The sequence below is a fragment of the Chelon labrosus genome (assembly GCF_963514085.1).
Source record: "Chelon labrosus genome assembly, chromosome: 14".
In the NCBI taxonomy this organism is placed as follows: domain Eukaryota; kingdom Metazoa; phylum Chordata; class Actinopteri; order Mugiliformes; family Mugilidae; genus Chelon; species Chelon labrosus.
The window spans coordinates 22,934,812-22,957,192 of record NC_140347.1 but is presented as its reverse complement, the minus strand read 5'-3'; the positions used below and the strand labels follow the sequence as shown (position 1 = coordinate 22,957,192).

The window sequence follows — 22,381 nt, the reverse complement described above, 5'->3', positions numbered from 1 at the left end:
TGTTCTCTTAAAAAAAAACCTTTATTACAAATGAACAACAGAGGCTTTTTACATCTATGAACAAGTGTTGCCACTAAGAGGAAAAGCTGCTCTAACAGTTACAGCAGCTACATGTAAAGACACATTTTGCAAACTACTCTGAATCTAATTGGAGGGCTCACTATCATCTGTTCAAAGTGTAAAGACGTGTTCAGACAGAAAGCAAAGTCACATTTAGTCTCTGACTGTCTACTCTCTCCAAACCAGAGTGCATGTGTCAGACACACCAACCAACCTGGAGCTCAGCCCAAGAGCTCAACAAAAACTCGTCACACTTTCTAATGTGAATTCCATCCCTTGTCTCTGTGTTTCTGATCCATAAAGCCCGCCCCTTTGATTTGCCTAAACTACCAGAAATGTTTTGGCATGCTACGTTTGTGTGTCACCTTCTTGAGAAATTTCCATCGTCTTAACTTCTCTTTCCATTCTGTCTGAACAGTCGTAAGGCAGAGTTTGGATGCAGCTGTTTTACCTGTATTTCAGCCCTGGCATTCAAAATGGCAAACCACAGGATCAGTCAGACAGTTCTCCTCTCATGAGGTGCAGTAAAGTAGCCTACTTCAATATTAAGAACAGCTTTGAACATTTTAACAAGAGACACAGCTTCTGTAGTGACAGTTTGTCAGAGCAGACAATGAGCTAATTTAACAATGTAGACATCTGAAGTGGAAAAAAATAGTTCAAGTGTTGGCAGTGAATCTTAAAATCCTCTGCTCCCCCTCCAGGTGCTAAAAAGCAAAGAACAGAACCAATTAAAATCAGTCCAGTCTGTCAGTGTTGGTCAGTTTGTTCTTGACTGGCTCAGATGTTTAGGTCCAACAGTGAAGCCTCGTCTTCATTTACTCTGGTAGCTGTCCATGACGCCACATCATAGTTGTGTAAACTGAGCTAAAATCAGTTTGAAGTTCAGTTTTTGGGATCAGTAGCTGATCCTTGGAAAAGTTGAGGACATTTTAAGGCAAGGATCCAAATTCACTCCATTTTAAAACTGTAGCAATGTTTATCCTGAAGCTCTGACTTAAAACAGGACTGGATCCCACAGTGGCTGCTGCTCAGCATGCTGTCAGCCTCACTCTGGATCCTCACACATTCTTCAACCTTCTCCAAAAAGAAAGAAAAGTCAGCTTCCATCAGTCTGGTCCCATCTTCATCTGCTGAGCGTCTATTGAAGCAGGTCCAGTTCAGGCTGTGGCTCCGTCCTCCTCCAGGACCCTGTGAATCCCGTTTCCAGGGACACTGAGAACAGCTTGTGTGGCGCTGCTCAGGTCTCTGATGCTGCTGTGCCGCGACTGGCTCTCAAGTCGTTGGGTGGAGCCATGCCGTGATAGGCTGTCTAGGCGGTTGGTGCTGCAGTGTCTGGACTGTGATAGGTCGTTGAGGCGAGGCATGCTTCCATAGGGCAGCCGGTCGTCTGTGGCCCGGAAACTGGAGGCCGTGTATCTGAGAGGGAGCAGAACGGTAATTAGCTTCAAACATGAGATACTGTGAAGAGTTAAAAGAGTGTAGTAGAAGCAGAAACCCACCTGCCGTCTCGGGAGCGGTGCAGGCTATCGTGGTAACTGCTCATCTTGGAGCGTGCGCTGCGAACTGAGCCGGCCCGGCTGGTGCTGGCGCTGGGTGGCTCGTCCAGCATGGCCAGGTGAGTAGAGGAGGCGTGGGTGGAGGTCCCCTGGGTGGACGTGCCCCGCGACTTCCTCACGATGGGCGTGTTGGGGTCCCTGAACAGCTGGGCGAAGTCGGGCTCCTGGAGCACCTGTCGGCTGTCGTTGACCATCCCACTGTAGCAGGGTGAGGAGGAGGAGGAAGAGGGGGAGGGGAGTGTAGGGAGGGAAAGACGCAGGAGGGTGGGAAGGGAGAGGGGGAAGGTGGTGGGGTAATGGGCGTGATAGAAGAGGATGGATGAGTGTGTGGAGCAGGCGGTGGGAGAGGGGGTTAATGCTCTGAGTTTGGAGGGGAGGGGGGTGAGTGCAGAGAAGGGGCCTGTGTTCACCAACAAGCCACAATCACTCAGAGCTGAGAACCTTTACAGACCGTCACCAGGGACAGAGCTGCAGGGACTGGACAGCTCTCAGGTCTTAACTGTGTAGGGTCTTACTGCAGTGTCTCTACTTCTGTACTGTTGGAGAAGAATGAGATCAAACTCCTGTCACACAGTCTGTGCTTTAGGTTATAGAAACACGTTTGTCTCCTCTCAGACATTAATCCTAGAACTCATTTATAAATGGATGAGATTACACGTTTTAATCAGCAGCATGAGGAAACATTAATTAAAGTACGGCACCTTCATGGTGGAGTCTGACAGCAAAGGATCATACTAGGACCTGATGCTCCAGATGAAGAACAAACTCCTTGTCTTTGTTTGAAAGCTCTGGCAGTAGAGCAGGGACTGTAGACGTATGTCATACATACAGTACTTTATTTGTGTAATTACTTTCAACAGCAGAAGGGGGAGACAAAATATACACACTGTAGCTTTAAGGCTTGTCCCAACCACAACCTTTCTCTGACCAACAAATACAGCCAGGACTCAGTGACCCCTGCTCTCTGAGCGTTGTGAGCTTTGTGTTTCTGTCATCCATCATCTTGAGTCACAACAATGTAGCATTTCCTTCTCTCTAAAATACACTGCAGTCATCCATAACACAGCTGACATATCTAGTTAGTAAATACAGTGTGCAGGAGACACAGTTGTCTCATTTGTAATGTCAAGTTGCCAGTGACACAAAGGTAGACGCAACTAAACCTTTAAAGATAATACCTTCCTTCCATGTGCACGTTTCATTTTCTTCAACAAGCTGGTTAAGACACTTAAACCCTGACACAATCATTACACTACAACAATTTGAGTTATTAAATCCACTGGTCTTTTTTATCTAATTAAACACTACAGGGAGATTACTATGTGAGAGTTAAAATTACTGGAATGAAACTTATTTAAGAATCCCTTCAAACATAGAGCCTGCATCGTACTAAAGCAGCGGAGCGTGCAGCTCGACAAACAGCCATTAGTGTAGAAAGTACGTACTCTTTGCGTCTCTTGCCGTGGAAGAAACTGGCCCACTCAAAGCAGGTCTTCTTACTGCCCACCCAGAACACAGAGGGGATCCCTACAATCAGCATCATCAGGTACTTGATGAGGAACAGGACCAGGTCAGGGCGGCTGGTACGCTCCACCTACAAGAAACACACACAGCAGAAGTGGTTAATGGTCAGGGTGAGAAGGATTTTGACTCAGACAGTTTGGTGTGGGAGGAAGAGCTGGACGTGGAGAGACAGAACAACTGTCTGCAGCTAAGACACCCACATACTGAGCAGCCTGAAGGAAGGAATGTAAAGTGAGTGAGGGATCTTGAGCCGGAGAGAACCGACTGCTGGTGAGATGCAGAGCGATGACATTCCATTCACAGAGACAGGTTTGATAGAAAATAATGCTACAAACAATCCACAGCATCTTTATCTAGAAATACCAGGCAGTGTGGTGGCAGCTCTACATTAGACAGTCCTGTATGTCAACATTAGCACGTATGAGCTCATTTAATAGAGTGGCTGTACTCATGTGTGTCTCTACACCATACTAACAGAGCAGCCTTGCTGGAGGCATAACCACAGCCTCAGCTCAGCTCACATACCGTCATCTTTCTCCAGCTTGACAGCTGATAACCAGCGTTTCTTCTCTACTGTTTGTAGAAAAGAAAGTTTAGGAGACAACAGAGCAGGGTGACACTTTGTCACCACAGTGCTACTTCCTGCCATAGCAACAGTACTCCAGCTGGCAGAGAAACCCTACTCTCCATCCCTACCCCTCTCTGACATTCACACACACATTCACACACACACACACACACAGATGTAGTCATGATGGCCTCATTATGACTGAGCCAGGCAGAGAGCCGCAAGGCTCAGTGATCCACAGATACACTCATTACACCAAAGAGATAAGAGACTGAATGGATGACTAGAACCAACAAGCTCATTACAGACTGTATGTCAGTGACCACATCTCCACAGCAGCTTAGAGTTACAATAGCAGCGTCAGTGGTCAAATACGTTGGATGGAGTTTGTTGAAGTTAGCTGAATACACAGCCTCAATCTTGTCCCTTTGTCCACTTGTATATAGTTTGAGTCACTCAGTTTGTGTTTGCTGTGGTGATGAAGAGCTGAGCATCACTCAGGAGCTGTTCAGAGATGAAGACGTCTGAGCCCCGGGGCAGCCTTTTAAGATAAACATAGTAAGGCACTTTGAATCTATTGCATGCTATAGACTGTGTGTCTGAATACGTACATGTGTCCTTTAATGAGCACAGCAGAGAAATACACATCCATTCACTGTGGTTTATTGTGTAAAAGCACAGCTGTAACTATGATGCGAAGCATCTGAACCCAACGACCCCATCCTCTCTGAGCAGAAACACACAACCACTGGATTACTCCACTACGCTGCTCTGCTCTCTCACACAGTGCTGTGTTTACAGGACAAACTGAGATGAATTGCAATTCATCTCCGTCCAGATATCTTCACAATATCTAACCTATGACTTAGTGCACACACAAAGAGTCCACACCACTTGAACATGAACAGGGCAAGCAGATGTGCAGGCATTCATATGGTAGGTGATACCTGGTTGAACAATACAGAGAGAGAGAGAAAGCTGCTTCAATTATTTACAGCTCTATCAGATGATGATGCTGCAGTGTGTGCCAACGCTGGAGGCTACAGCAGCTCTATGAGGCATTACTGCTACTGAAGACAAACATATGATTGTCTCTTATATGACTGGGAGAATGAAGGCATGCACTCTCAGTGTTGGACACAGAGATGATCATCAAGGAGTGTCATTGCTATGGTGTGGGGGTGCCTGGTCTGGTCTAGGTGGGTGCTACATGTCTAAGTAACATCCATATGAATGCCAGGTCTAAAAGTTTCCCAGCAGAACATGTCACAAGATGGTTGATGTTATTTACTTCTCCTGTCAGTGGTTTTAATGTTGTGGCTGATCTGTATATGTTAGGTCTAACTTGTTCTGTTAACAGTAGTACACTAGCCAAGGTTAGCCTCAAGGCAAACCACTGCTTGACAATACCATCAGTTGCTCTTTGTACTGTTGTCTCTTATTGGCTGTTCCAAAAGGACTACTAATCCTTAATCCATAATCCTATGAATAGGAATAAACTACGCATTATTTTGTGGGTGTTTAAACCCAGCTTTGGAAGTAACATAATGTTCTGTATTGAGCCCAAGCAGTAATAGTCAAGACCAGTGCAGGCAGCACATTGCTGTGTGAAAATACAACACAGCTAACATTGATGTACACTGCTTGGCCAAAAAAACCTCGCCACCTGGATTTAACTAAGCAAATAGATACGAGCCTCCTGTTGGATGTTTACTGCATGGGTGATTATCTTTCAGCTGACAACAAGTTATTTAACCCCAACTGATGCAATGAGGAGCTTCTCATTTCTTAAACAACCATGTTGAAAGACACATCCTGTAGTTGTAGAAAAGGTGTTAGTCTGTTTGAGAAGTGTCAAATCATTGTCATGCATCAAGCAGAGAAAACATCTAAGGAGATTGAAGAAACTACTAAAACTGGTTAAGAACTGTCCAACACATTATTAAAAACTGGAAGGATAGTTGGGAACCATCAGGGTAAGAAGAGAGGCAGATGAAGTGATGCACCCATCATGCCTAGTGCCTACTGTACAAGCCTGTGGGGGCAGTGCTATGATCTGGGGTTGCTGCAGTTGCTCAGGTCTAGGTTCAGCAACATTATGTGTCCAAAGAATGAGGTCAGCTGACTACCTGAATATACTGAATGACCAGGTTATTACATCAATGGATTTTTTCTTCCCTGATGACATGGGCATATGCCAAGATGACAATGACAGGATTCATGGGGCTCAAATTGTGAAAGAGTGGTTCAGGAGGCATTAGAGATCATTTTCACACATGGGTTGTCCACCAGAGTCCAGACCTTAACCCCATTGAGAATCTTTGGGATGTGCTGGGGAAGGCTTTGTGTAGTGATCAGACTCTCCCATCATCAATACAAGATCTTGGTGAAAAATGAATGCAACACTGGATGGAAATAAATCTGGTGACATTGGAGAAGCTTATCCAACCAATGCCAAAGCGAATGTGTGCTGTAATCAACGAAATATCCAACAAAATATTAGAGTGTGTGACCTTTCTTTTTTTTTTTGGCCAGGCAGTGTATGTTTACCTTTTTACTTGTATATTACCTGATAGGGGCAGGGGATGTGGTAGTCTCTACACTTTTCCTGGACCCAGGTCGTCTCCCAGATGGCTCTGTAGCTGTTCTCGTAAAGGTAGCAGGCCAGAACGGTGAGCAGAGGAACCAGGTAGAGCACGGAGAACACACCGATACGGATCATGAACTTCACCAGTTTCTCCTGGTTCTCCTTCTCCAGAGGGATCTCCATTCGGACTCGGTTAAGTGCAGCAATACCTGCCAGCAGCAGTGCCACACCGACCTACGATAATATAAGGGATAGGGTCACACATAAGAACCAACTAAAAGACAGCAACAAAAATGATTTGCTTCAGTTTATTCAGGAAGTTAAATGACTACTAGACTGGCAATTTACAACCCTACCTCTGAGTGAAAATAAAAATGATCCATGTACACATAAGGTTAATTATAAAGTGTATAAGCTACAGAGAGACAGGTGTGTAAACAGTGTTCTGTAACGCTTATCCTCACCACTACATCCAGTCCTAGTGGGGCCAACAGGAACCAACGCAGTGCTGTCAAGTTGTAGAGCCCCACAAAGCAAACACCACTGACACCATCTCCCTCAATCTTGTTCATGGCGAGCAGAGTGACAGTGAGGACACCAGGGATACCCCAGGCACAGGCATGAAAGAGGAGGGCCTTCTTCTCTATAGCCTCACTGCCCCACTTTGGAACTGCTGCCAGAAACCAGGTGATGGTCAAAATGACCCACCAGACACTGCCAGCCATGGTGAAGAAGTACAGCACCATGAAGAGAAGAGTGCAGGCCTGGGATAGAGAGAAAATACAACATGCTGAATTATTATCAATATGTAGGCAGCAGAAAAGCAGAAAACAAAAGAAAGTCGAGGACTGACCTTATTATGGGAGCCCTGAGTCACTGTTGAAGCCCTAAACCTCCCAGGACTTGCTGCGTTACAGGAAACTTTGTCCTCCAGCAGAAACCCCAGGAAGAACACCAAGGACACCATCATGTAGCACACAGCGTAAAATATAATTGGCCGCTCTGGGTAGCGGAAGCGTGACACATCGATGAGGAACGTCAGGAAGGTGAAGAGAGTGGCGGACAGGCAGACGATGGACACCACCCCGATGAAGTAACGGGCGAATGTCAGCTCTTCACGAGTGAAGTACATGTTGGGACATGGGGGAGAGCAGTCCCGAACCCCCATGAAGGAGTACCCAAGCTCAGGGTTGATTTTGAGTTCACGGGGACACCAGAAACCGTAGTCTCTCTGGACGGAGATGGGTGACTCAGTTGTGTCTGAGCTGGACAGGAGGTCTACAGGACGGGGGTAGGGCTCATCACAGTCTGGGAACCTGGGAGCAGATGACAGATGACAGATGATGACATCAGGATATTTTCAGCTGTTCAGTCTTTAACAATAGACGACACATGCTGCTAACATTGTATAACAGCCAACCGCCAAATTCAAGACTTCTATTTGTTTTTACTAGATTAACATGTTTTCTACCCACCAGGCATCTGGTGATTACAGGTCATATGAGTAGAGTATAAAGAAGAAGAACCGCAACTTGCAGAGACTTGAAACTTGTCTGAGTTAATCCTTTCTATTGAGCATTTACTGCTGGTATTTTCAGTCTAAGTTACATTATTACGTTCTTGTCTATGACAAATTAAATCCAGCATTTTGCTTTTATTAATTATACAGGTGGGAAAAATATGACAAAACTAAGAAGAAAGAGAGAGGGAACGCTTCTCTGATGAAAAATAAAATGCCCTTTTTTTTTTTTGCCATCAATCATCCATGCTCTGATGAGCCACAACATTACAACCCCACCCAGTGTGTTGTCTGGCCTTTGGGTGCCGCCACAAAAGCTCCAAATAACCTAGGCCTATACTCTATGCAACCTTTGAAGGTGCCCTGTGGTATCTAGCACAAAGACATTTGCAGCAGATCCACTACGTCTTGACTTGTTCCAGCACATCCCCCAACACCCTGTCGCTAGTAAATGGGTTGTCCTTCCTCAGGCAACTCTTGGTAAAGTGCTCACCACAGCTGATGTGAGAACCACACAAGCATTGTTGTTTCTGAGGTGCTCCGACTCGGTCGTCAGGCCATAAAGATCTGACCTTTGTCAGAGTTTGTTAGGTCTTAACACCTGCTGGTTTCTTCCACATCCAACACTGACTTCTCATTTACTGTCCAATATATTGCACACTGTGACATACATTCAAGGTTGAGACAATCCATATTACATGTTTCATCTGTGAGTGGTCAAGTTATTTTGGCTCATCTGTGTATGTTCTAGTCATGACCTACCTTAGCTGAATTACGGAAATGAGTCTCACAAATTATTATTTTCTTTTGTATTATGTCCCATTCCCATGTCCCATTGCTTGGCGTCACTTCCTTGACTGTCTCACTCACTTACTATGTTGTGTTGCTGGCCATGCCTGGGCACTGTGTTGTTAATGATGTTCCTAATTTGATGTGCGGTTGACTGTCAATTTGTTATTTGGCAAACTAAATTGTCCTGTTGGACAACAAAGTTCAAAACAACTGATTACTCAGCAGTCAATTCTCAAAACTCAGAGAAATTCTAACTCAACGAGAAATATAACACGCAGAACTACATATATTGCAATGTTCATCATAATATAACAAATTCCAAAAAATTAAATTTACTCAGATACTTACTATACGATACAGTAGTTATAATATAGATAGTACATCTACAAACATGTTTTTTAATTTAGAAGACATAACTATACTTTCTGTAACATCCTTGAAGTTCAAATCAACTAATGTCAGATGTGATGAGTAACTTTTTTTTTCTAATCTGTTAAAAAAATAAATCTTCTTCAGCTTCTCCTATTTTGTGGTCATCAGAATAAGCTACTATAGGCCTGTTGGTCTGCTGCTGCAATATTACTCCTACCACAAAAGAGTTGCTACCAGTGCAATAAATCTGGGGGAGAAGAGTTATTGCTGTTGTGCTAACCTGTTGCAGTCCATCTCCTCTGGCCAGCTGACACCAAACATGTCCATTAGTTTGTAGCAGTCGCTCTTGGCCTGCAGACAGAGGCGGCGACAAGGTAGAGTCATCCGGCCATACTCGGTACAAACTGGAGCGTAGAGGGCACAAAGGAACATCCTGAGATCTGGGGAGCACTGCAGGTTGACCATGGGATGGAATGGCTGCAAGTGAAAACAGAGAGAAAGAACTTTAAACTTACAACAAAGCAGTAATCAAAATAAGTTATTTGAAACTGTTTTAGGATGTAACATCAAAGTCCTTTGCAGACGTGTTACTCCATCTTCAGAATGTGAAACCCAGGGACACAAAGAGTTCAGTGGAGCATGTCAACTGACATTTTCTGGAGATGGGTCCTTAAAAACAACTCTGGCCTCTTTCCTAATAATCCTCCCCACCCCAATCATTTCAGCTCCCCCTTCCTCCATCTCCTCTGGCTTCCTCCTGTCCCCCAACCTCCAGATAGGAGGAGCGTACACACAGAGCTGCCGCTGCTGCTGACAGGACCTTTGTGTTTCAGGGAGGACCATGCTGAGACTGACTGACACACTGTGGTAACATGGAGACAGTCACACACAAGGAAAAGTATCAACGGAAGTATATTATTTACATGCTAACACACCCACGAACCAGCACAATAATACTCTCACACTAATAAACTGTGCCAAGAGGCAGTGTGAGTGCAAAGCGACTGTGGGCCATGTTGTTAATATGCAAATAGGTAGGGTCGAGTGTGCACATGGGAGCGTGAGGGAAAGCAAATATACAAATTCATGTATCCAACTGTGCTTGGATGCAAGTTTTTGTATGAATTTATTTGCATAGACCTTTGTGTTTGTGTGTGGTTCACAAAGGCATACAGCCACACCCAAGTCAATCAGACACACACTACACACCCTCCCCCAAAATTTAAAGACAGAGGTCTGTATGATAGACAAGGACAGGGAGGGGGAGGGGTGAGGAGAGGACAAGCAGGGGGGCAATTTGTCTGTGTTTTTGTTAGTGCCATGTATATAAAGGAGGAGATGTGGTTATGGTTTAAACTGATTTAATATTCACATTGGCTTCTATTCATTATTGAATAAATGGGTAAAAAAAAAAACACATCGCTTGTGTTTTTAAAACAGGGCATCATTAAAGCCTGGCTAAATAGAATAAAATCTTTTTACATTAGAAAAGTACTTATGTTGTTTCTTTATGTTGTGTTGTTGAACTAATGAGGCACCTCTGCCACATTCAAAACATCTTAGCGATGCAATCACAGGAGCAAGTGACCTGCACAGACTACAGGACAGTATTTAGTATACAGGTCCGTGGGTCTTTATAATTACCTGACCCATAGGACATTACAAAATAAAACGGATTTAAGTCATACATTGAGAAAAATCAAGATAGATATTTTAAATGAAAAGAAAACCTGAGGCTGCTATTATGAATAACAATCAGTGCCTTCTAATCCTTCATTTAGGACACAAAAGGTTTGCAGAATCCGTATCTCTTAGGGTCATCTGTAGCTCAAACATCAACAATAAATTATTTTAGAGAACCAATGACGCACACTTTTGCTCTCATCTCTTCTTTGCTATCTTTCATTTTTCTGTTTGCCACCTTAGTAGCAATCAGATTTAAAGACTATTGTCAGCTGTTCCTGCCATATGTCTACAACATCAGTGCATATCCTTCTAAGAGCATGTTTGCCTGCCACCGACAAGCGATGTCTTCATGTAAAAAGGATTATAATGGATGTTAGGCTTGGCCCTTAAAGCACAAAGCACCCACATTCACGCAGCTTTTGTCATTGTCGTGTTCATACCCATTTTCTGACAAAAGAAGGAGATTGATGTACTTCCACAGTGAGGAATCAGGGAGGGATGCACAATGACAAAGATTTATCAGATTTGTGTTCGCATTTAGGATCTATAATGTGAGTCAAATTAGCTCAGCGTATTCATAAGCTCTCTGAAATGCAGAGAATCAATTTAGGTGACTTACATGCCTGTCATAACTGAGATCAATCAACCGGTGAGTCATATAATTTCTGTACCAATGGAGTCGTCACGTTCCACTGAGCACCACTGTACAGTGACACAATGCCATTAGCCACAATCCATGACGCAAAAACACAACTGCTATGGGAGCGATCCACCTTAAATCAGGTCTATTACTGAAGATCACTATCAGTCACATTGTGCTGTTTTCTGCTCAAACAACTCAGTAAAAATACAACCTTTGAATTTACATCATGTGGTATCAAAAATGTCAAAGTTGAACTACTTTTCCAATATATAGAGATCGTTTTCTAAACTATTAATGAATATTTACAGTTTACTGCCAAAACAGAGAGGCCAAAGTCTGGCCTTACACCTAAACCCAAACTTCATTAAAACAAAGGAAACAACACAGCAGCGTGGACACACTAAACGCTGTGTGACAGGTTAGTAGGATCTCGTGAATTCAGAGAGATTATAAAAGCCTGAAAGGGCTTAAAAAAAAAACAGAAAAAAACACATAATTCAAAATAATGGCAGCTGTTTACTGACATGCTTTTAGACTATTAAATTACAGCTGCAGTCAGGCTAAGCAGGATCACAGAAACACAGAGAAAAAAAATGGAGTAAGTTGTTCTCTGGAGAAAAACACTGCAGAGCAGAAAATCTTGAACGTCAACGCACCCTGCCATGAGGGGGAAAGTAAGTGCAACTCTGCTGACAGTCCTCTCTGCAACTCTCTTTGCGTTTTGTTGCCAACGTGCAGTCTTGTGACATCGATTACTTCATCTGATGTCCGGTGAGCATGGGTTGGCCACTCAAACATGACCTAATGCAGCTACAGTGGGCTTGAATCTTTGCCCTTGCACGCCATTTTGATTACCGCAGGCTACTGATACGCTCCATAGCACACACTGTACTACACTGTACTGTACTACAAAGTGAGATGTCAAGGGAAACTGATGCACAGTTAGATAGGCTACAAGGAGTGTTGATGTACTTGGAGAAAAATTCTTCCTCACATCCATCCCTCTTCTATTCCTCATGCTTCCCACACTATTCACATCTATTTTTACACCCCTCTATCATCCATCCCTGCTTCACTTTTATCCCTCCTCCCTCTCTCCACTATTCATTCAGCCATTTTATGACAGACAACTCATCGTGTGAGCTAGTGTTGGCAGGACTGAACTGGTGGTAGATGGGACATATGGCTGGTCACAGCTTTACCCACACAGTTGGCAGCCCAAACAGCTCCAGTCACCAACATCTTGAGGCCCCCGTGGAGAGCATGCCGTCTCGAAGTGGATACGGTGTTCAGCGCTGGAAACAGCTGAGGAACCACTGGCCGAATGAATGGCTGTGGTTTATCATGGCACTTTCCACCCCAGAGCCAGCCGTGTAAGAAGCATGTAATACACAACTCGGGTGAATGGTGAAGGCCTGGGAGGTATGCTAATGTAATTTCAGCTTCAATCCTACTGCTGCAGTTATTATGTATTCATGGGAGTTTGTCGGGCATTTTTGATCTCAGTCACACACACACAGACATGTTGGTTAGTCCTAGAGAAGCAGCTAATTCTGGGACTTCCCAAGAAGGCCAAACACCAGTCAATGAGGGACTTATATTGAGATATAAAATGATTAGACCTATGCAGTTATTCAAACACTTCTATTCCAAATAATGTTAAATCTAGCAGAACAACCCCAGTAACCTTGACAGCCAAAATATACAACTGACTGACGCTCTCAAGACATGAGGAGAAAGAGACACAAAAAGGACTCTGTGCAAAATAAGAGAAAAATATGTAATACAACTGACACTCTTAATCAAAAACATTTACCCTGAACTCAAAAACAAAACAATAAATTACCATTTTTTTCTTGGAAGAATTACAAAGTAGTAAAAAAAATTTATAAATTCATCAGTATCTGTCGATTTCTCTCTTACGAGCATATTTTTTTTAGGTTTGACTTGACTGATAATCGTTTAATCATGAATGAATATGGACATCTGGACAAACACCCTAGACCACTGTCATCAGTTCAGTTTGCAAAGAGTAAATATTTAGGAACTTTATGATAAATAATTGCTTTTCTAAATGTTTGAAAAGACCTTTTCTACAGCAGCAGACATTCCAACTCTGGAATGGACGATGCACCAAACACATGTCCTCCTTCTTTCTTCTCTCTCCTCTCTCGCATCCTCCACTTTCTTTTCTCTGGCACAGAGCTCTTGCCCTCTAATTTCCTATATACTACTAGTCATACAATTCTGTGCTATTACTATGTAGAATGTTTACTGCTGTGTGTGTCCCACCCCCCTTCCCCCCCTTCCCCCCTCTTCCCCCCTCTTCTTGTGAGTATCTCTGGCCTGGAGTGGTGTGTTTCCCGTGGAGCTCTATACTACATCTGTTGTCGTGGTCTCATCAGCCTGCCCAGTCTTCATGGAATCCTGCAGTTATCCACTCCTACCTGAATGAACAATTCTCCAACCTGCCTATGATTCCTCTTACATTTTCAAACTGTCATGTAACATCATCAGTTTGTATCATAAGATTCTTCATGTACACTTTAGTCAGATATGTGTATCTATGACAGATGTATGTTTATCTTGCTGTTCTCTTCTCTCTTTCTTCTGTCTGTACCCGGCTGGCCTTAGGCAGATGGGTCCCTCCATATGAGCTGGGTTCTGCTCGAGGTTTCTTCCTGTTATAAGGGAGTTTTTCCTTGCCACCGTTGCCTTCAGGCTTGCTCTGGGGGTTTCAGGCCGGGTTTTTGTAAAGCGTCTTGAGACGATTTGTATTGTTATTGACGCTATATAAATAAAATTGAATTGAATTGAATTGAATTGCTCTATTAGTCTATGTATCCACATAAGCTGCGACAATACGGGCTCACGGATACTAGCATATACCGGAAACACCTGGTAAATATTTTTATTATATTACTATGCAAAAAAATATTTATTAAAAAAAAATTACTGATAACACTGAGCCATTTTAGTTTTAAGTAGATATTTTTTTTCAGTAGAGTACAGAACTACCTTGCTATCTGCATTATCCTTAATTGTAGTCAGTTGAATTCACTCTCCCTCTATCCAGATGATTGTGTAGCTGTAAAATATCTAAAAGCAGCGGAGCGCCAGGATTAAAATTCACAGCTTTTTCTATAAGCGGTTCAGAATTAATACTGAAATCTTTCACAAACTAAGAAGAGAAACAAATCATTAAAAACATATTAAATCATCATACTTCATATTACCATGTGGTGCGGTGCACATGCCTTTATAAATCATGTGGCTTTGCATATTTCTTTAAGTTTTTGTTTGGCAAAAAAAGTGTAATCTTCAAAATACTTGCTTTTGAAGAGCCAAGAAAAACAGGCTTGACCTTAGTTTCACCTCCGTGCAGTTTTGAGATTATCCAGTGTGTTTTAAATGAGATCAAGACTGTCATGATATAAATTATTAATGTGGCCCAGTCCAATGAAATGCATCCATGGGTGGCTGTATGTACCTTCCTAATGCTAAAGTAATTACTTTTTAATGAAGGCTGTGAGTCAGCTGCTAAGATGCTGTGAGTGATGAATTGATGACAAAGAAGCCCACCGTGGCCAACTGGTCTGTGTTGATTTGGTCTTTTATAAATACCTCCAAGTCACCTCTCTTCCCATCATCCCCCTCCCTCATTCAGCCCCTTTACCCCCAACATTTTCTCTCCCTGTCTCCCCCTTATCCCCCTTTCTCCTCTGCTGCCATTCCAATTCTCTAAATTTCCAAGCTCAGCACCATGGCGACGAGTGATGCATCGCTAGGGAGGAGGAGGAGGCGAAGGAGGAGGAGGAGGAGGAAGAGGGAGGAGAGCAGGGTTCGAGGAGGTCAGGGTGCAGGGTGGAGGGGACCACCTCCCGGGAGGCAAGAAAGCCTCTGCTCCCTTTGTTAACAGCACAATTGGGACTGTTTCCTGGGCAACGGGTGAGCCCGGCGTAGGGGGAGGGGGAGGACAAAAGAGAAGGAGGAGGGGGGTGAGAGAGTGGTGGAGTGAGAGAGAGAGACGAGGGATGGGTCGACCGAGTGAGCCGTGTCATTCAGCGCTAAGAAAGTGTTTGAAAACCTTACGCTTTGACAGAGTGTAACGTCCACATAAACACTCACACACAGAGAAGGGTTGTTGTGGACCAGCGACTTGCTCTCTGGATGTGCTTCTTATTCACTGCGCAGCCAATAAACACGGTGTTGGACATTAAATAAAACAAGAGGCTCTTTTATCGCCTGGGTCACGCTGGGTAGGGTTTATCAGACCATGTTGTTCCTACATGTGTGTGAGTGGGTGTGTGCTTAGCTAGAGTACATCTTTAGTAGCTGACACAATAAGCAAGTTAAACTATTTTTGTACACTGCAGCATGTTTTAACAGACTTGCAGTCATCAGAGGGCTGTATCAGCATTTTACAGAAAGTATCACACACACCACTCCTCTCCTTTACAAATCCATTCACACAGAATGGGTGGAGTATCTGGGTTATTCTACACAGCAGCTGTAACATGACACAGTTTATCTGGACGCGTTGTAAACCTGAGACAAGAGGCTGATTTAACGACCTGAAAGGAGAAGGAAATGAGTGGAAGTGGGACTGAGCAGATTAAAAACAGGCCATTGATTGGGCCTTTGTGTCACTGCACACCCTTCATACAGCGTGGACTACAAACGGAGCAAACACCAGGAAAACCTGAGATCAAGATAACCAGGAAAAAGCCTAGCAACATGTTCTTTCATTTCCAACTCAGTGACAAAACAAGACATGTCTCTGAACTCCCCCCAAGGCATTTTTTTTTTTTATCTTGCTGCCATTTAAAATGATTCACTGGCTGGGCTTTGGCTTCATGTAAACAAACCCAGTTATCAATCTAATGTAATTAACATCTTTGACCCTTGCTTGGCCCATCTGGCCTTGAAGAAACATTCAAGCAATTCCTGTTCTCATTACTTTTACCATGGCAGTGACATGACGCTTTCGGAAAACCACCTCCATCCCCCAATCTATCTCCTCCTTAAAGCATTTTTTCTGTTAAATATCTGAGAAACCTATCAAGAGACAAAACAGGAGCCAATAACAAAGATTTTCTGGCTTACATAAAATAACTAATAAAGATAACCTATAATAAAGAAATACAGCGGCCCTATGCCCAAGAAACATTTTCTTCATTTGACAGATATCTTCAAATAGTTATACAATAAAGCACAACGAAGCACTGAACTAATAAAAAAAACAACACTGTCAAGTTGTGTTGTGCTCAGATTTACGCTAATATCCATGTCTCTGCAGCAGCACAGTATGTAAAAGAAAAGAAGAGAAAGAAGAAAAAAAGAAAATGTGATAAATGTTATTTTGGAAAAGACCAACGAACACAAACAACAACATCATGATAAACTGTCTCCACGTTTCCAAGACTAATAAACCCTGAAGGGTATGTGAATACAGCTCAGGATTTCTGAACCAACTAAAGAGATAAAGAGCAGTCTTTACTGTGCACTGTACATAATGACTGAGATGTGAACTAAATGCCATCTGCTTTGGATGCCACAGACAGTTCATACCAGCTTAACTGATTTCCTGTGATGAACCCACGCAGCTTTACATTCGGCTACAGCGTGCAACTATCTCTAAATAATGGGATTTTAGCCCATTTCTTTTTTTTTTCTTTTTGTGATGCCAGTCAAATCCGCAACGCTTTCACTTATCTTATGTGAGTGTGCCACAGTATCATTATGGGACAGAAATAGCCGATTCCCAAGCCCTGAGGCTGATGCCCCACTTCAGCTTTGAGGTCATTCAGCGGTCAGCAATGACTGACTGAAACATAAAATCTAGTTTTTAAGCCTAGCCTTGTTTGTGTTATCTTATTTTCAGACAGCTGTAAAACTGTATTTGTGCAATATGGTAAAACATCTGCCATTTAAACTGGTCTTTACACCTGTGTAAATCCAGTCCATTACGTGCACTGCAGTGTGTTACTGCACTAAGTACTACAACAAGATGAACGGAAACATCATTAGATAGTAGTTGTTTAAAACTAACGATACTATAACAAATTGCTCTACTTTCTCTAACAACTAAAACCTTAAAAAGGCCATGAAAAGCAAGACATAAAAAAAGAAATCAGAAAGACACCACTTCAGGGGGTTTAGACAAAAACTGCAAGAACGGCAGGCGTTGGTTCTCATCCAACTCTGTTTCTCCACGGTGCAAGGCATTCATCATCATTATCATGGCTATTCAGTAGACCTAATTCCCTTTAAAATCAACTGTCAATTCTCATTTGGCTGCCCTCAACGTCTTACAGGCTTTGAATTCTCCCATGAACTGGATCTGGGGCGAGTTATCTGGAAAACAAGAGCCAAACAGACGAGTAGTCTGCGTGATTTGGAACCTATTGGGTTTCCATGTGTTTTCCAAACTGAACAAGCATTTGTGAGCACTAAAAGAGACTTAATTGTGAATCCATGACAAATTGAAGTGAACACCGTCTAAACCAGAAGTGTCTCTGTTTGCAGCAACACACAAAATGTGATTAGGCGTAAAAAGCTAGACTGGCCTCCAATATTCCAGCACTGGGCTAGTAACCTTTAAGTAATGAAGGAGTGATTTTTCCACATAGATCTGCCTGAAATTATTCTGAAAACAACCAACAAACGAAAGACCCTTTAAATATGTTAAAAACAGTGACCAAATTTGGAAGATGAGAGACACTATATCGGCAATGACAAGAGAGGACAATGTCCGTATGAGTACACAAGCATGGGACTGTTAGCATCTTTTCCAAAGAAGAGCCCAAATGGGAGTGCAGCTGTGATTTCGTGCAATGAGATATGATGCTGCGTACTCCCACAGCTGGACAGGGGCATGCTCTGAGGTTACATAACCCTGGATTTTCGTGGCACACTGCTCCTCCCGCCCTCCACCTCTCGATCTCTGTCTCACTCAGTTTGTCTGTGCTGAATACAGCAAAGCGGAGCTGGCACAGATGGTCGGCAGGGTGCCGCACATGGACATCGCTGCTGTGCCAGCGGGGCTGGGGCGGGGTCGAAGGGTAAAAGTGATTGGGGGAGTGTGAGTAGATGGAAACATGATCTTGAGAATGGATAAACTCTAAACGTAACGGACTGATACACACACATTGATAGAGAGTTTATCCAACAAAGCATCCAAGCTAATGTTTTGGTGCAGAGTGGCCAGTAATTGCTCGATACATTGAGCTTCACAGAGGATCAGCCTATATAAAGGGTGGGATTAACTTAACGAGGGGATGCATCTGCTCCATGATTGTGTTTGACTCAACATTTCAAAGAAGATAAGGCAGCCATAACAACAGTCTGACGCTGGGCTGGTAAATCCATAGGTTATCTAAGAAGCTGAAATGTGGACTAAACACTAACATCTGAGCTTAAATCCACCATCTGAACCAAACAAACAAAAAAATTGTTTTGTATCTTTATGCTCAGGCTTAGTTGACTAACTCCTCAAAAGCTTGTTATGTAAAATAGCTGCGGGTCACAACAGCTGATGTGAAGAATCCCTACATGTTGGGGTAATCACTTTGAATGTCAACATGCCAGATGTGCAGCCAGAAACCATTTTAGGACAACTCACCCAGCTAAATCTGTGATGTTTAACAATGCACTGTTCTCATGACCTGAAGGGACTAAAACTTAATTTTAAGCTTAATGTTTTCGTAATACACTCCTTGTCCCTGGAGGTAGAGGAGCCACATTTAAGTAGGCTAGCACTTAGATTTTACCAACTCTCAGCACATACAGTTAGCTGTGGTGATAGCTATCTAGGCTACTGATGTCCATGGGGTAGGCAGTGCACCAGACGCACTGAACCACATATTCATACGTGACACACTAATTAGATAACAATTCTGCTGCCCTGACCTGTGTTACGTCTCTATCTATCAACCTATCTATGCGGATACAAAGGCAGTCTGTTATTGTTTGTTTCTGTGCTTGTGAATGTGTCAACTTCACAGCCACAAACACTTGCACCACAACAAAGAACAAGAGTGAAGAAAAATACTCCAAAAAGGTCACACAGAAAGAAAGTAGGAGAAAGGACAAAGAAAAAATCAAGAACAAAACGTCAGACTGCTTTAAAAAAAAAAAAAAAAAAGAGCAATGGATGTAAATCCAATATCAAAAATGTCACCAGTTAATTTTGATTCTATGAGCTACTCCAATGATGGACCAATTGTTTCAGGTCTAGAAAAGCAAATGAAAAGAAAGGTCAAAAATATTCATCAACAGAAGGAAAGAGAGAACAAATGTATGAGAAAAGGTCCCAGGGCACAATGGAAAAAAATATTCATACTATACTATACTATTTTAAGTGTATAGTATAGCTTTTGGAAGGGCAATAAAACAGCAACAAATGCTTTTGAATAAGAAAATAATTATTTCAAAAGAAAAAAAGTAAAAAAATGATGTTGCTGAAAAATGACTATAATTTTAGGTTAGATTTTGGAAGAAAACCTATTTTAGTAATTAATAATATAATAATAACAATATTAAACAACAATTGAGCTTTACTTCAATATTCTCTATGGAAAAGAATAAAATCATGTTATGGGGCATTACCACATCAAAATACTGACTGCTCTATGTTTTAGTGCACGGGCAACAATTCAAAAAATAACGTTAAATCAGTAATGTTATCGATTACAATTAATTCATTACTATTTGCTTATTGCATTGTTTCAATTTTAAATTGAAATTTGAACTAGATTTCCATACATTTATGCCGTATGTTCGCAATCTGTCAGATATCCTCTGCATTTCTGAAAAAATTAAAAATGGTTATCTCAACACGACTGGGTCAAATATCTCGTACTTATATTTTATGCTGAATTTTAAATTTTTGGTGTTGTTTTGTGTGTTGTAGGTTTGTGCACCAGCCATGATATGGTTAGGTAATGGACCTAAAACAAATTCATATGACTATGTTTGAGTGATTTGCATTGTTCTCTAATCAAATTGTGTCAGGGTTCCTCCACAGTGACGGCACTGCGGGACACACTTATTTTTTTTTTCTGTCCTTAATTTTAGATTATCTATTTTTTTTATTATCAGCACAAACTAGTAAATATCTGCACCATCAACCAAAACCTAACAAATAAGCTGAAGCTTGGGCAAAGCTTTTTCCATCACATGTCAGCAGTGTACTGTACCTCCATGGCGAGAGCGGCAGTCTGCTGGTCGTAGTGGTTCAGTATGTTGGGCATGAAGGTGGAGTTGTAGGGCAGCCCTTGGCACATGCGCAGGGTGATGGGCTCACAGGTGAACAGACTGTGGCTCCCCGCCGCAGCGTCCATGGGGATGGCAACGCACACCGTCAGCATGGACACAGAAAGCACCCACAGGAGACCCATGACTGGCGAGTACGGGAGATGAAAGACGCAGGGAACGGCTGGTTGGGATGACTCCCCAGGAAAGGAAAAACCACAAGGCTTACGGACTGACTGGTAGCCTCTTACTCCTCATCAGATCAAGGAGAAACAATATGGATTGGGCAGCATGATTCAAGGCAGACATGGTTGAAGCTGGCCGCATCCATCGCCGTGGAGATTCCAGCCGTCGCCCACACCGTGTCACAAGGCCTCCATCACCTGAGAGATGCCGCAGTCCTTTAAGATGCTGCACTCACACTCCTCCCTCTCCTGGTGCCTTGACCAGCAGCGATGATGCTTCGTAGAAAATATCAATGACAAGCTCGGATGGAAATAATCTGCGACCAGAAAAAGAATGACACAAATAATGACTCAATACTTGCAGATGAATCAACATTTGTAGTATATTTTGCTAATAACAACCAACAGGAAACTGAAAATTAGACTAAATACAAATTAATTGTGGAACAACACACAAAAGACTGTTTTGTCCACTTTGTTACTGAACAAAACAGTCTTTTGGTCAATAACTATAGTAGCTAGTCGAGATGAATGATAACATTAACAGAATTAAATAATTTCCATATGTTTTTAATTATTTTTTTTAAAAAAAAGGTCATATATGAGGCAAATTTACAAACTATCACTATAATAAGAATTTACATAGATATTTGATTTATTTTTTTACACTACTTTTTCCAATTTGTTATTTTTCCGTCATAAATCAGTGTAATTGTTATATATAAATTAACAACAGCTTAGAAACTGTTTAGGTAATTATTTTAGCCGTTTTTTTATTTCGCCATTTTATTTCCATAACGGAAACTGCTACAGTTACATGACAGAACACACCCATGACAACCCGATACCTTTTCATTCACCGACACGGACAACATAAATAATACTTTTTTTTGTTCACCTGTGTCTTTTGAAAGGTGTCAAACAAACAAATCTACATTTAAAGTTTATTTTTAATGCGACATTAGTGAGTCCATTATCTACCTGTGCGTCAACGTTAACGGGCTCCTCCTATTGCTCCGAGCTGGGAATTCATAAATTAATTGCTGCTCATAAATGTGAGAGTAGCTAACTAACGTTACCGGGAGGCTCGTCGCGGCGGCTTGTTTCTCCTTTCCCGCTTGTAACGCATTCACAGGTGAAATTTAAAACATTTCACAGATAGAAATGTCAAGCAACGCAGCGCAGACAAAAGATGACGGTTAGTTCATCCTGACTGAGAGTAACCGTGGCATATGCAGCCCGCTCCGTGCCGGTGTTGTAATTCACCGCACCGAGCCGGGCGGCGACGGAGGTGGTCGTTCAGGAGAAACGCTCCGCTCATAAATGTGAACCAGGCGTGGAGAATTAAACGCAACTTTACCTGAATGCAGTGCCGAAAATTCACGTGTAGCGACGGGGTCTCCGCAGCTCCTCGAGTTGGTAACAATGAGTGAATGTCCCTCCACCAGCACCCTCCTCTCCTCCTCTCCTCCTGTCCTCTCTCTGTCCTCCTCCCCCGTCTCCCCGTCTCCCCCTCCCTCCCTACCGAGCAAGTCAAGCACGCGATATTTTCAAAATGGCTTCCACTCCGACCTGTCAAATTAAAAGCCTCATGAACAGAATCAAAAACTTGGCTTTATGGAGACAAACAA

General features: G+C 42.6%; 1 protein-coding gene across 1 annotated transcript; it reads right to left on the bottom strand.

The window, feature by feature from the left end:
• Window positions 1–10: 10 nt before the first annotated feature.
• fzd3a (frizzled class receptor 3a) lies at window positions 11–21,767 on the bottom strand. The gene is made up of 9 exons (XM_084560535.1): window positions 21,732–21,767; window positions 20,511–21,067; window positions 9,262–9,458; window positions 7,152–7,614; window positions 6,763–7,062; window positions 6,281–6,532; window positions 3,065–3,213; window positions 1,563–1,817; window positions 11–1,479 (listed from the first exon to the last, which is right to left on the bottom strand). Exons 2-9 carry the CDS (start codon window positions 20,709–20,711, stop codon window positions 1,221–1,223), a joined length of 2,076 nt encoding a protein of 691 aa, XP_084416661.1. The 5' UTR covers window positions 20,712–21,067; window positions 21,732–21,767; the 3' UTR covers window positions 11–1,220.
• Between the last annotated feature and the right edge of the window lie 614 nt (window positions 21,768–22,381).

Bases quoted from the DNA above. Each gene is read 5' to 3' on its own strand.
- fzd3a (XM_084560535.1), bottom strand. From the start codon at position 20,711: ATGGGTCTCCTGTGGGTGCTTTCTGTGTCCATGCTGACGGTGTGCGTT. The intron at 6,533-6,762 runs GTGAGGATAAGC...ATATTATCGTAG, and splicing joins CACTAGGACTGGATGTAGTG to GTCGGTGTGGCACTGCTGCT. The intron at 3,214-6,280 runs GTAATATACAAG...TGTTTCTTGTAG, and splicing joins ACATCCCCTGCCCCTATCAG to GTGGAGCGTACCAGCCGCCC.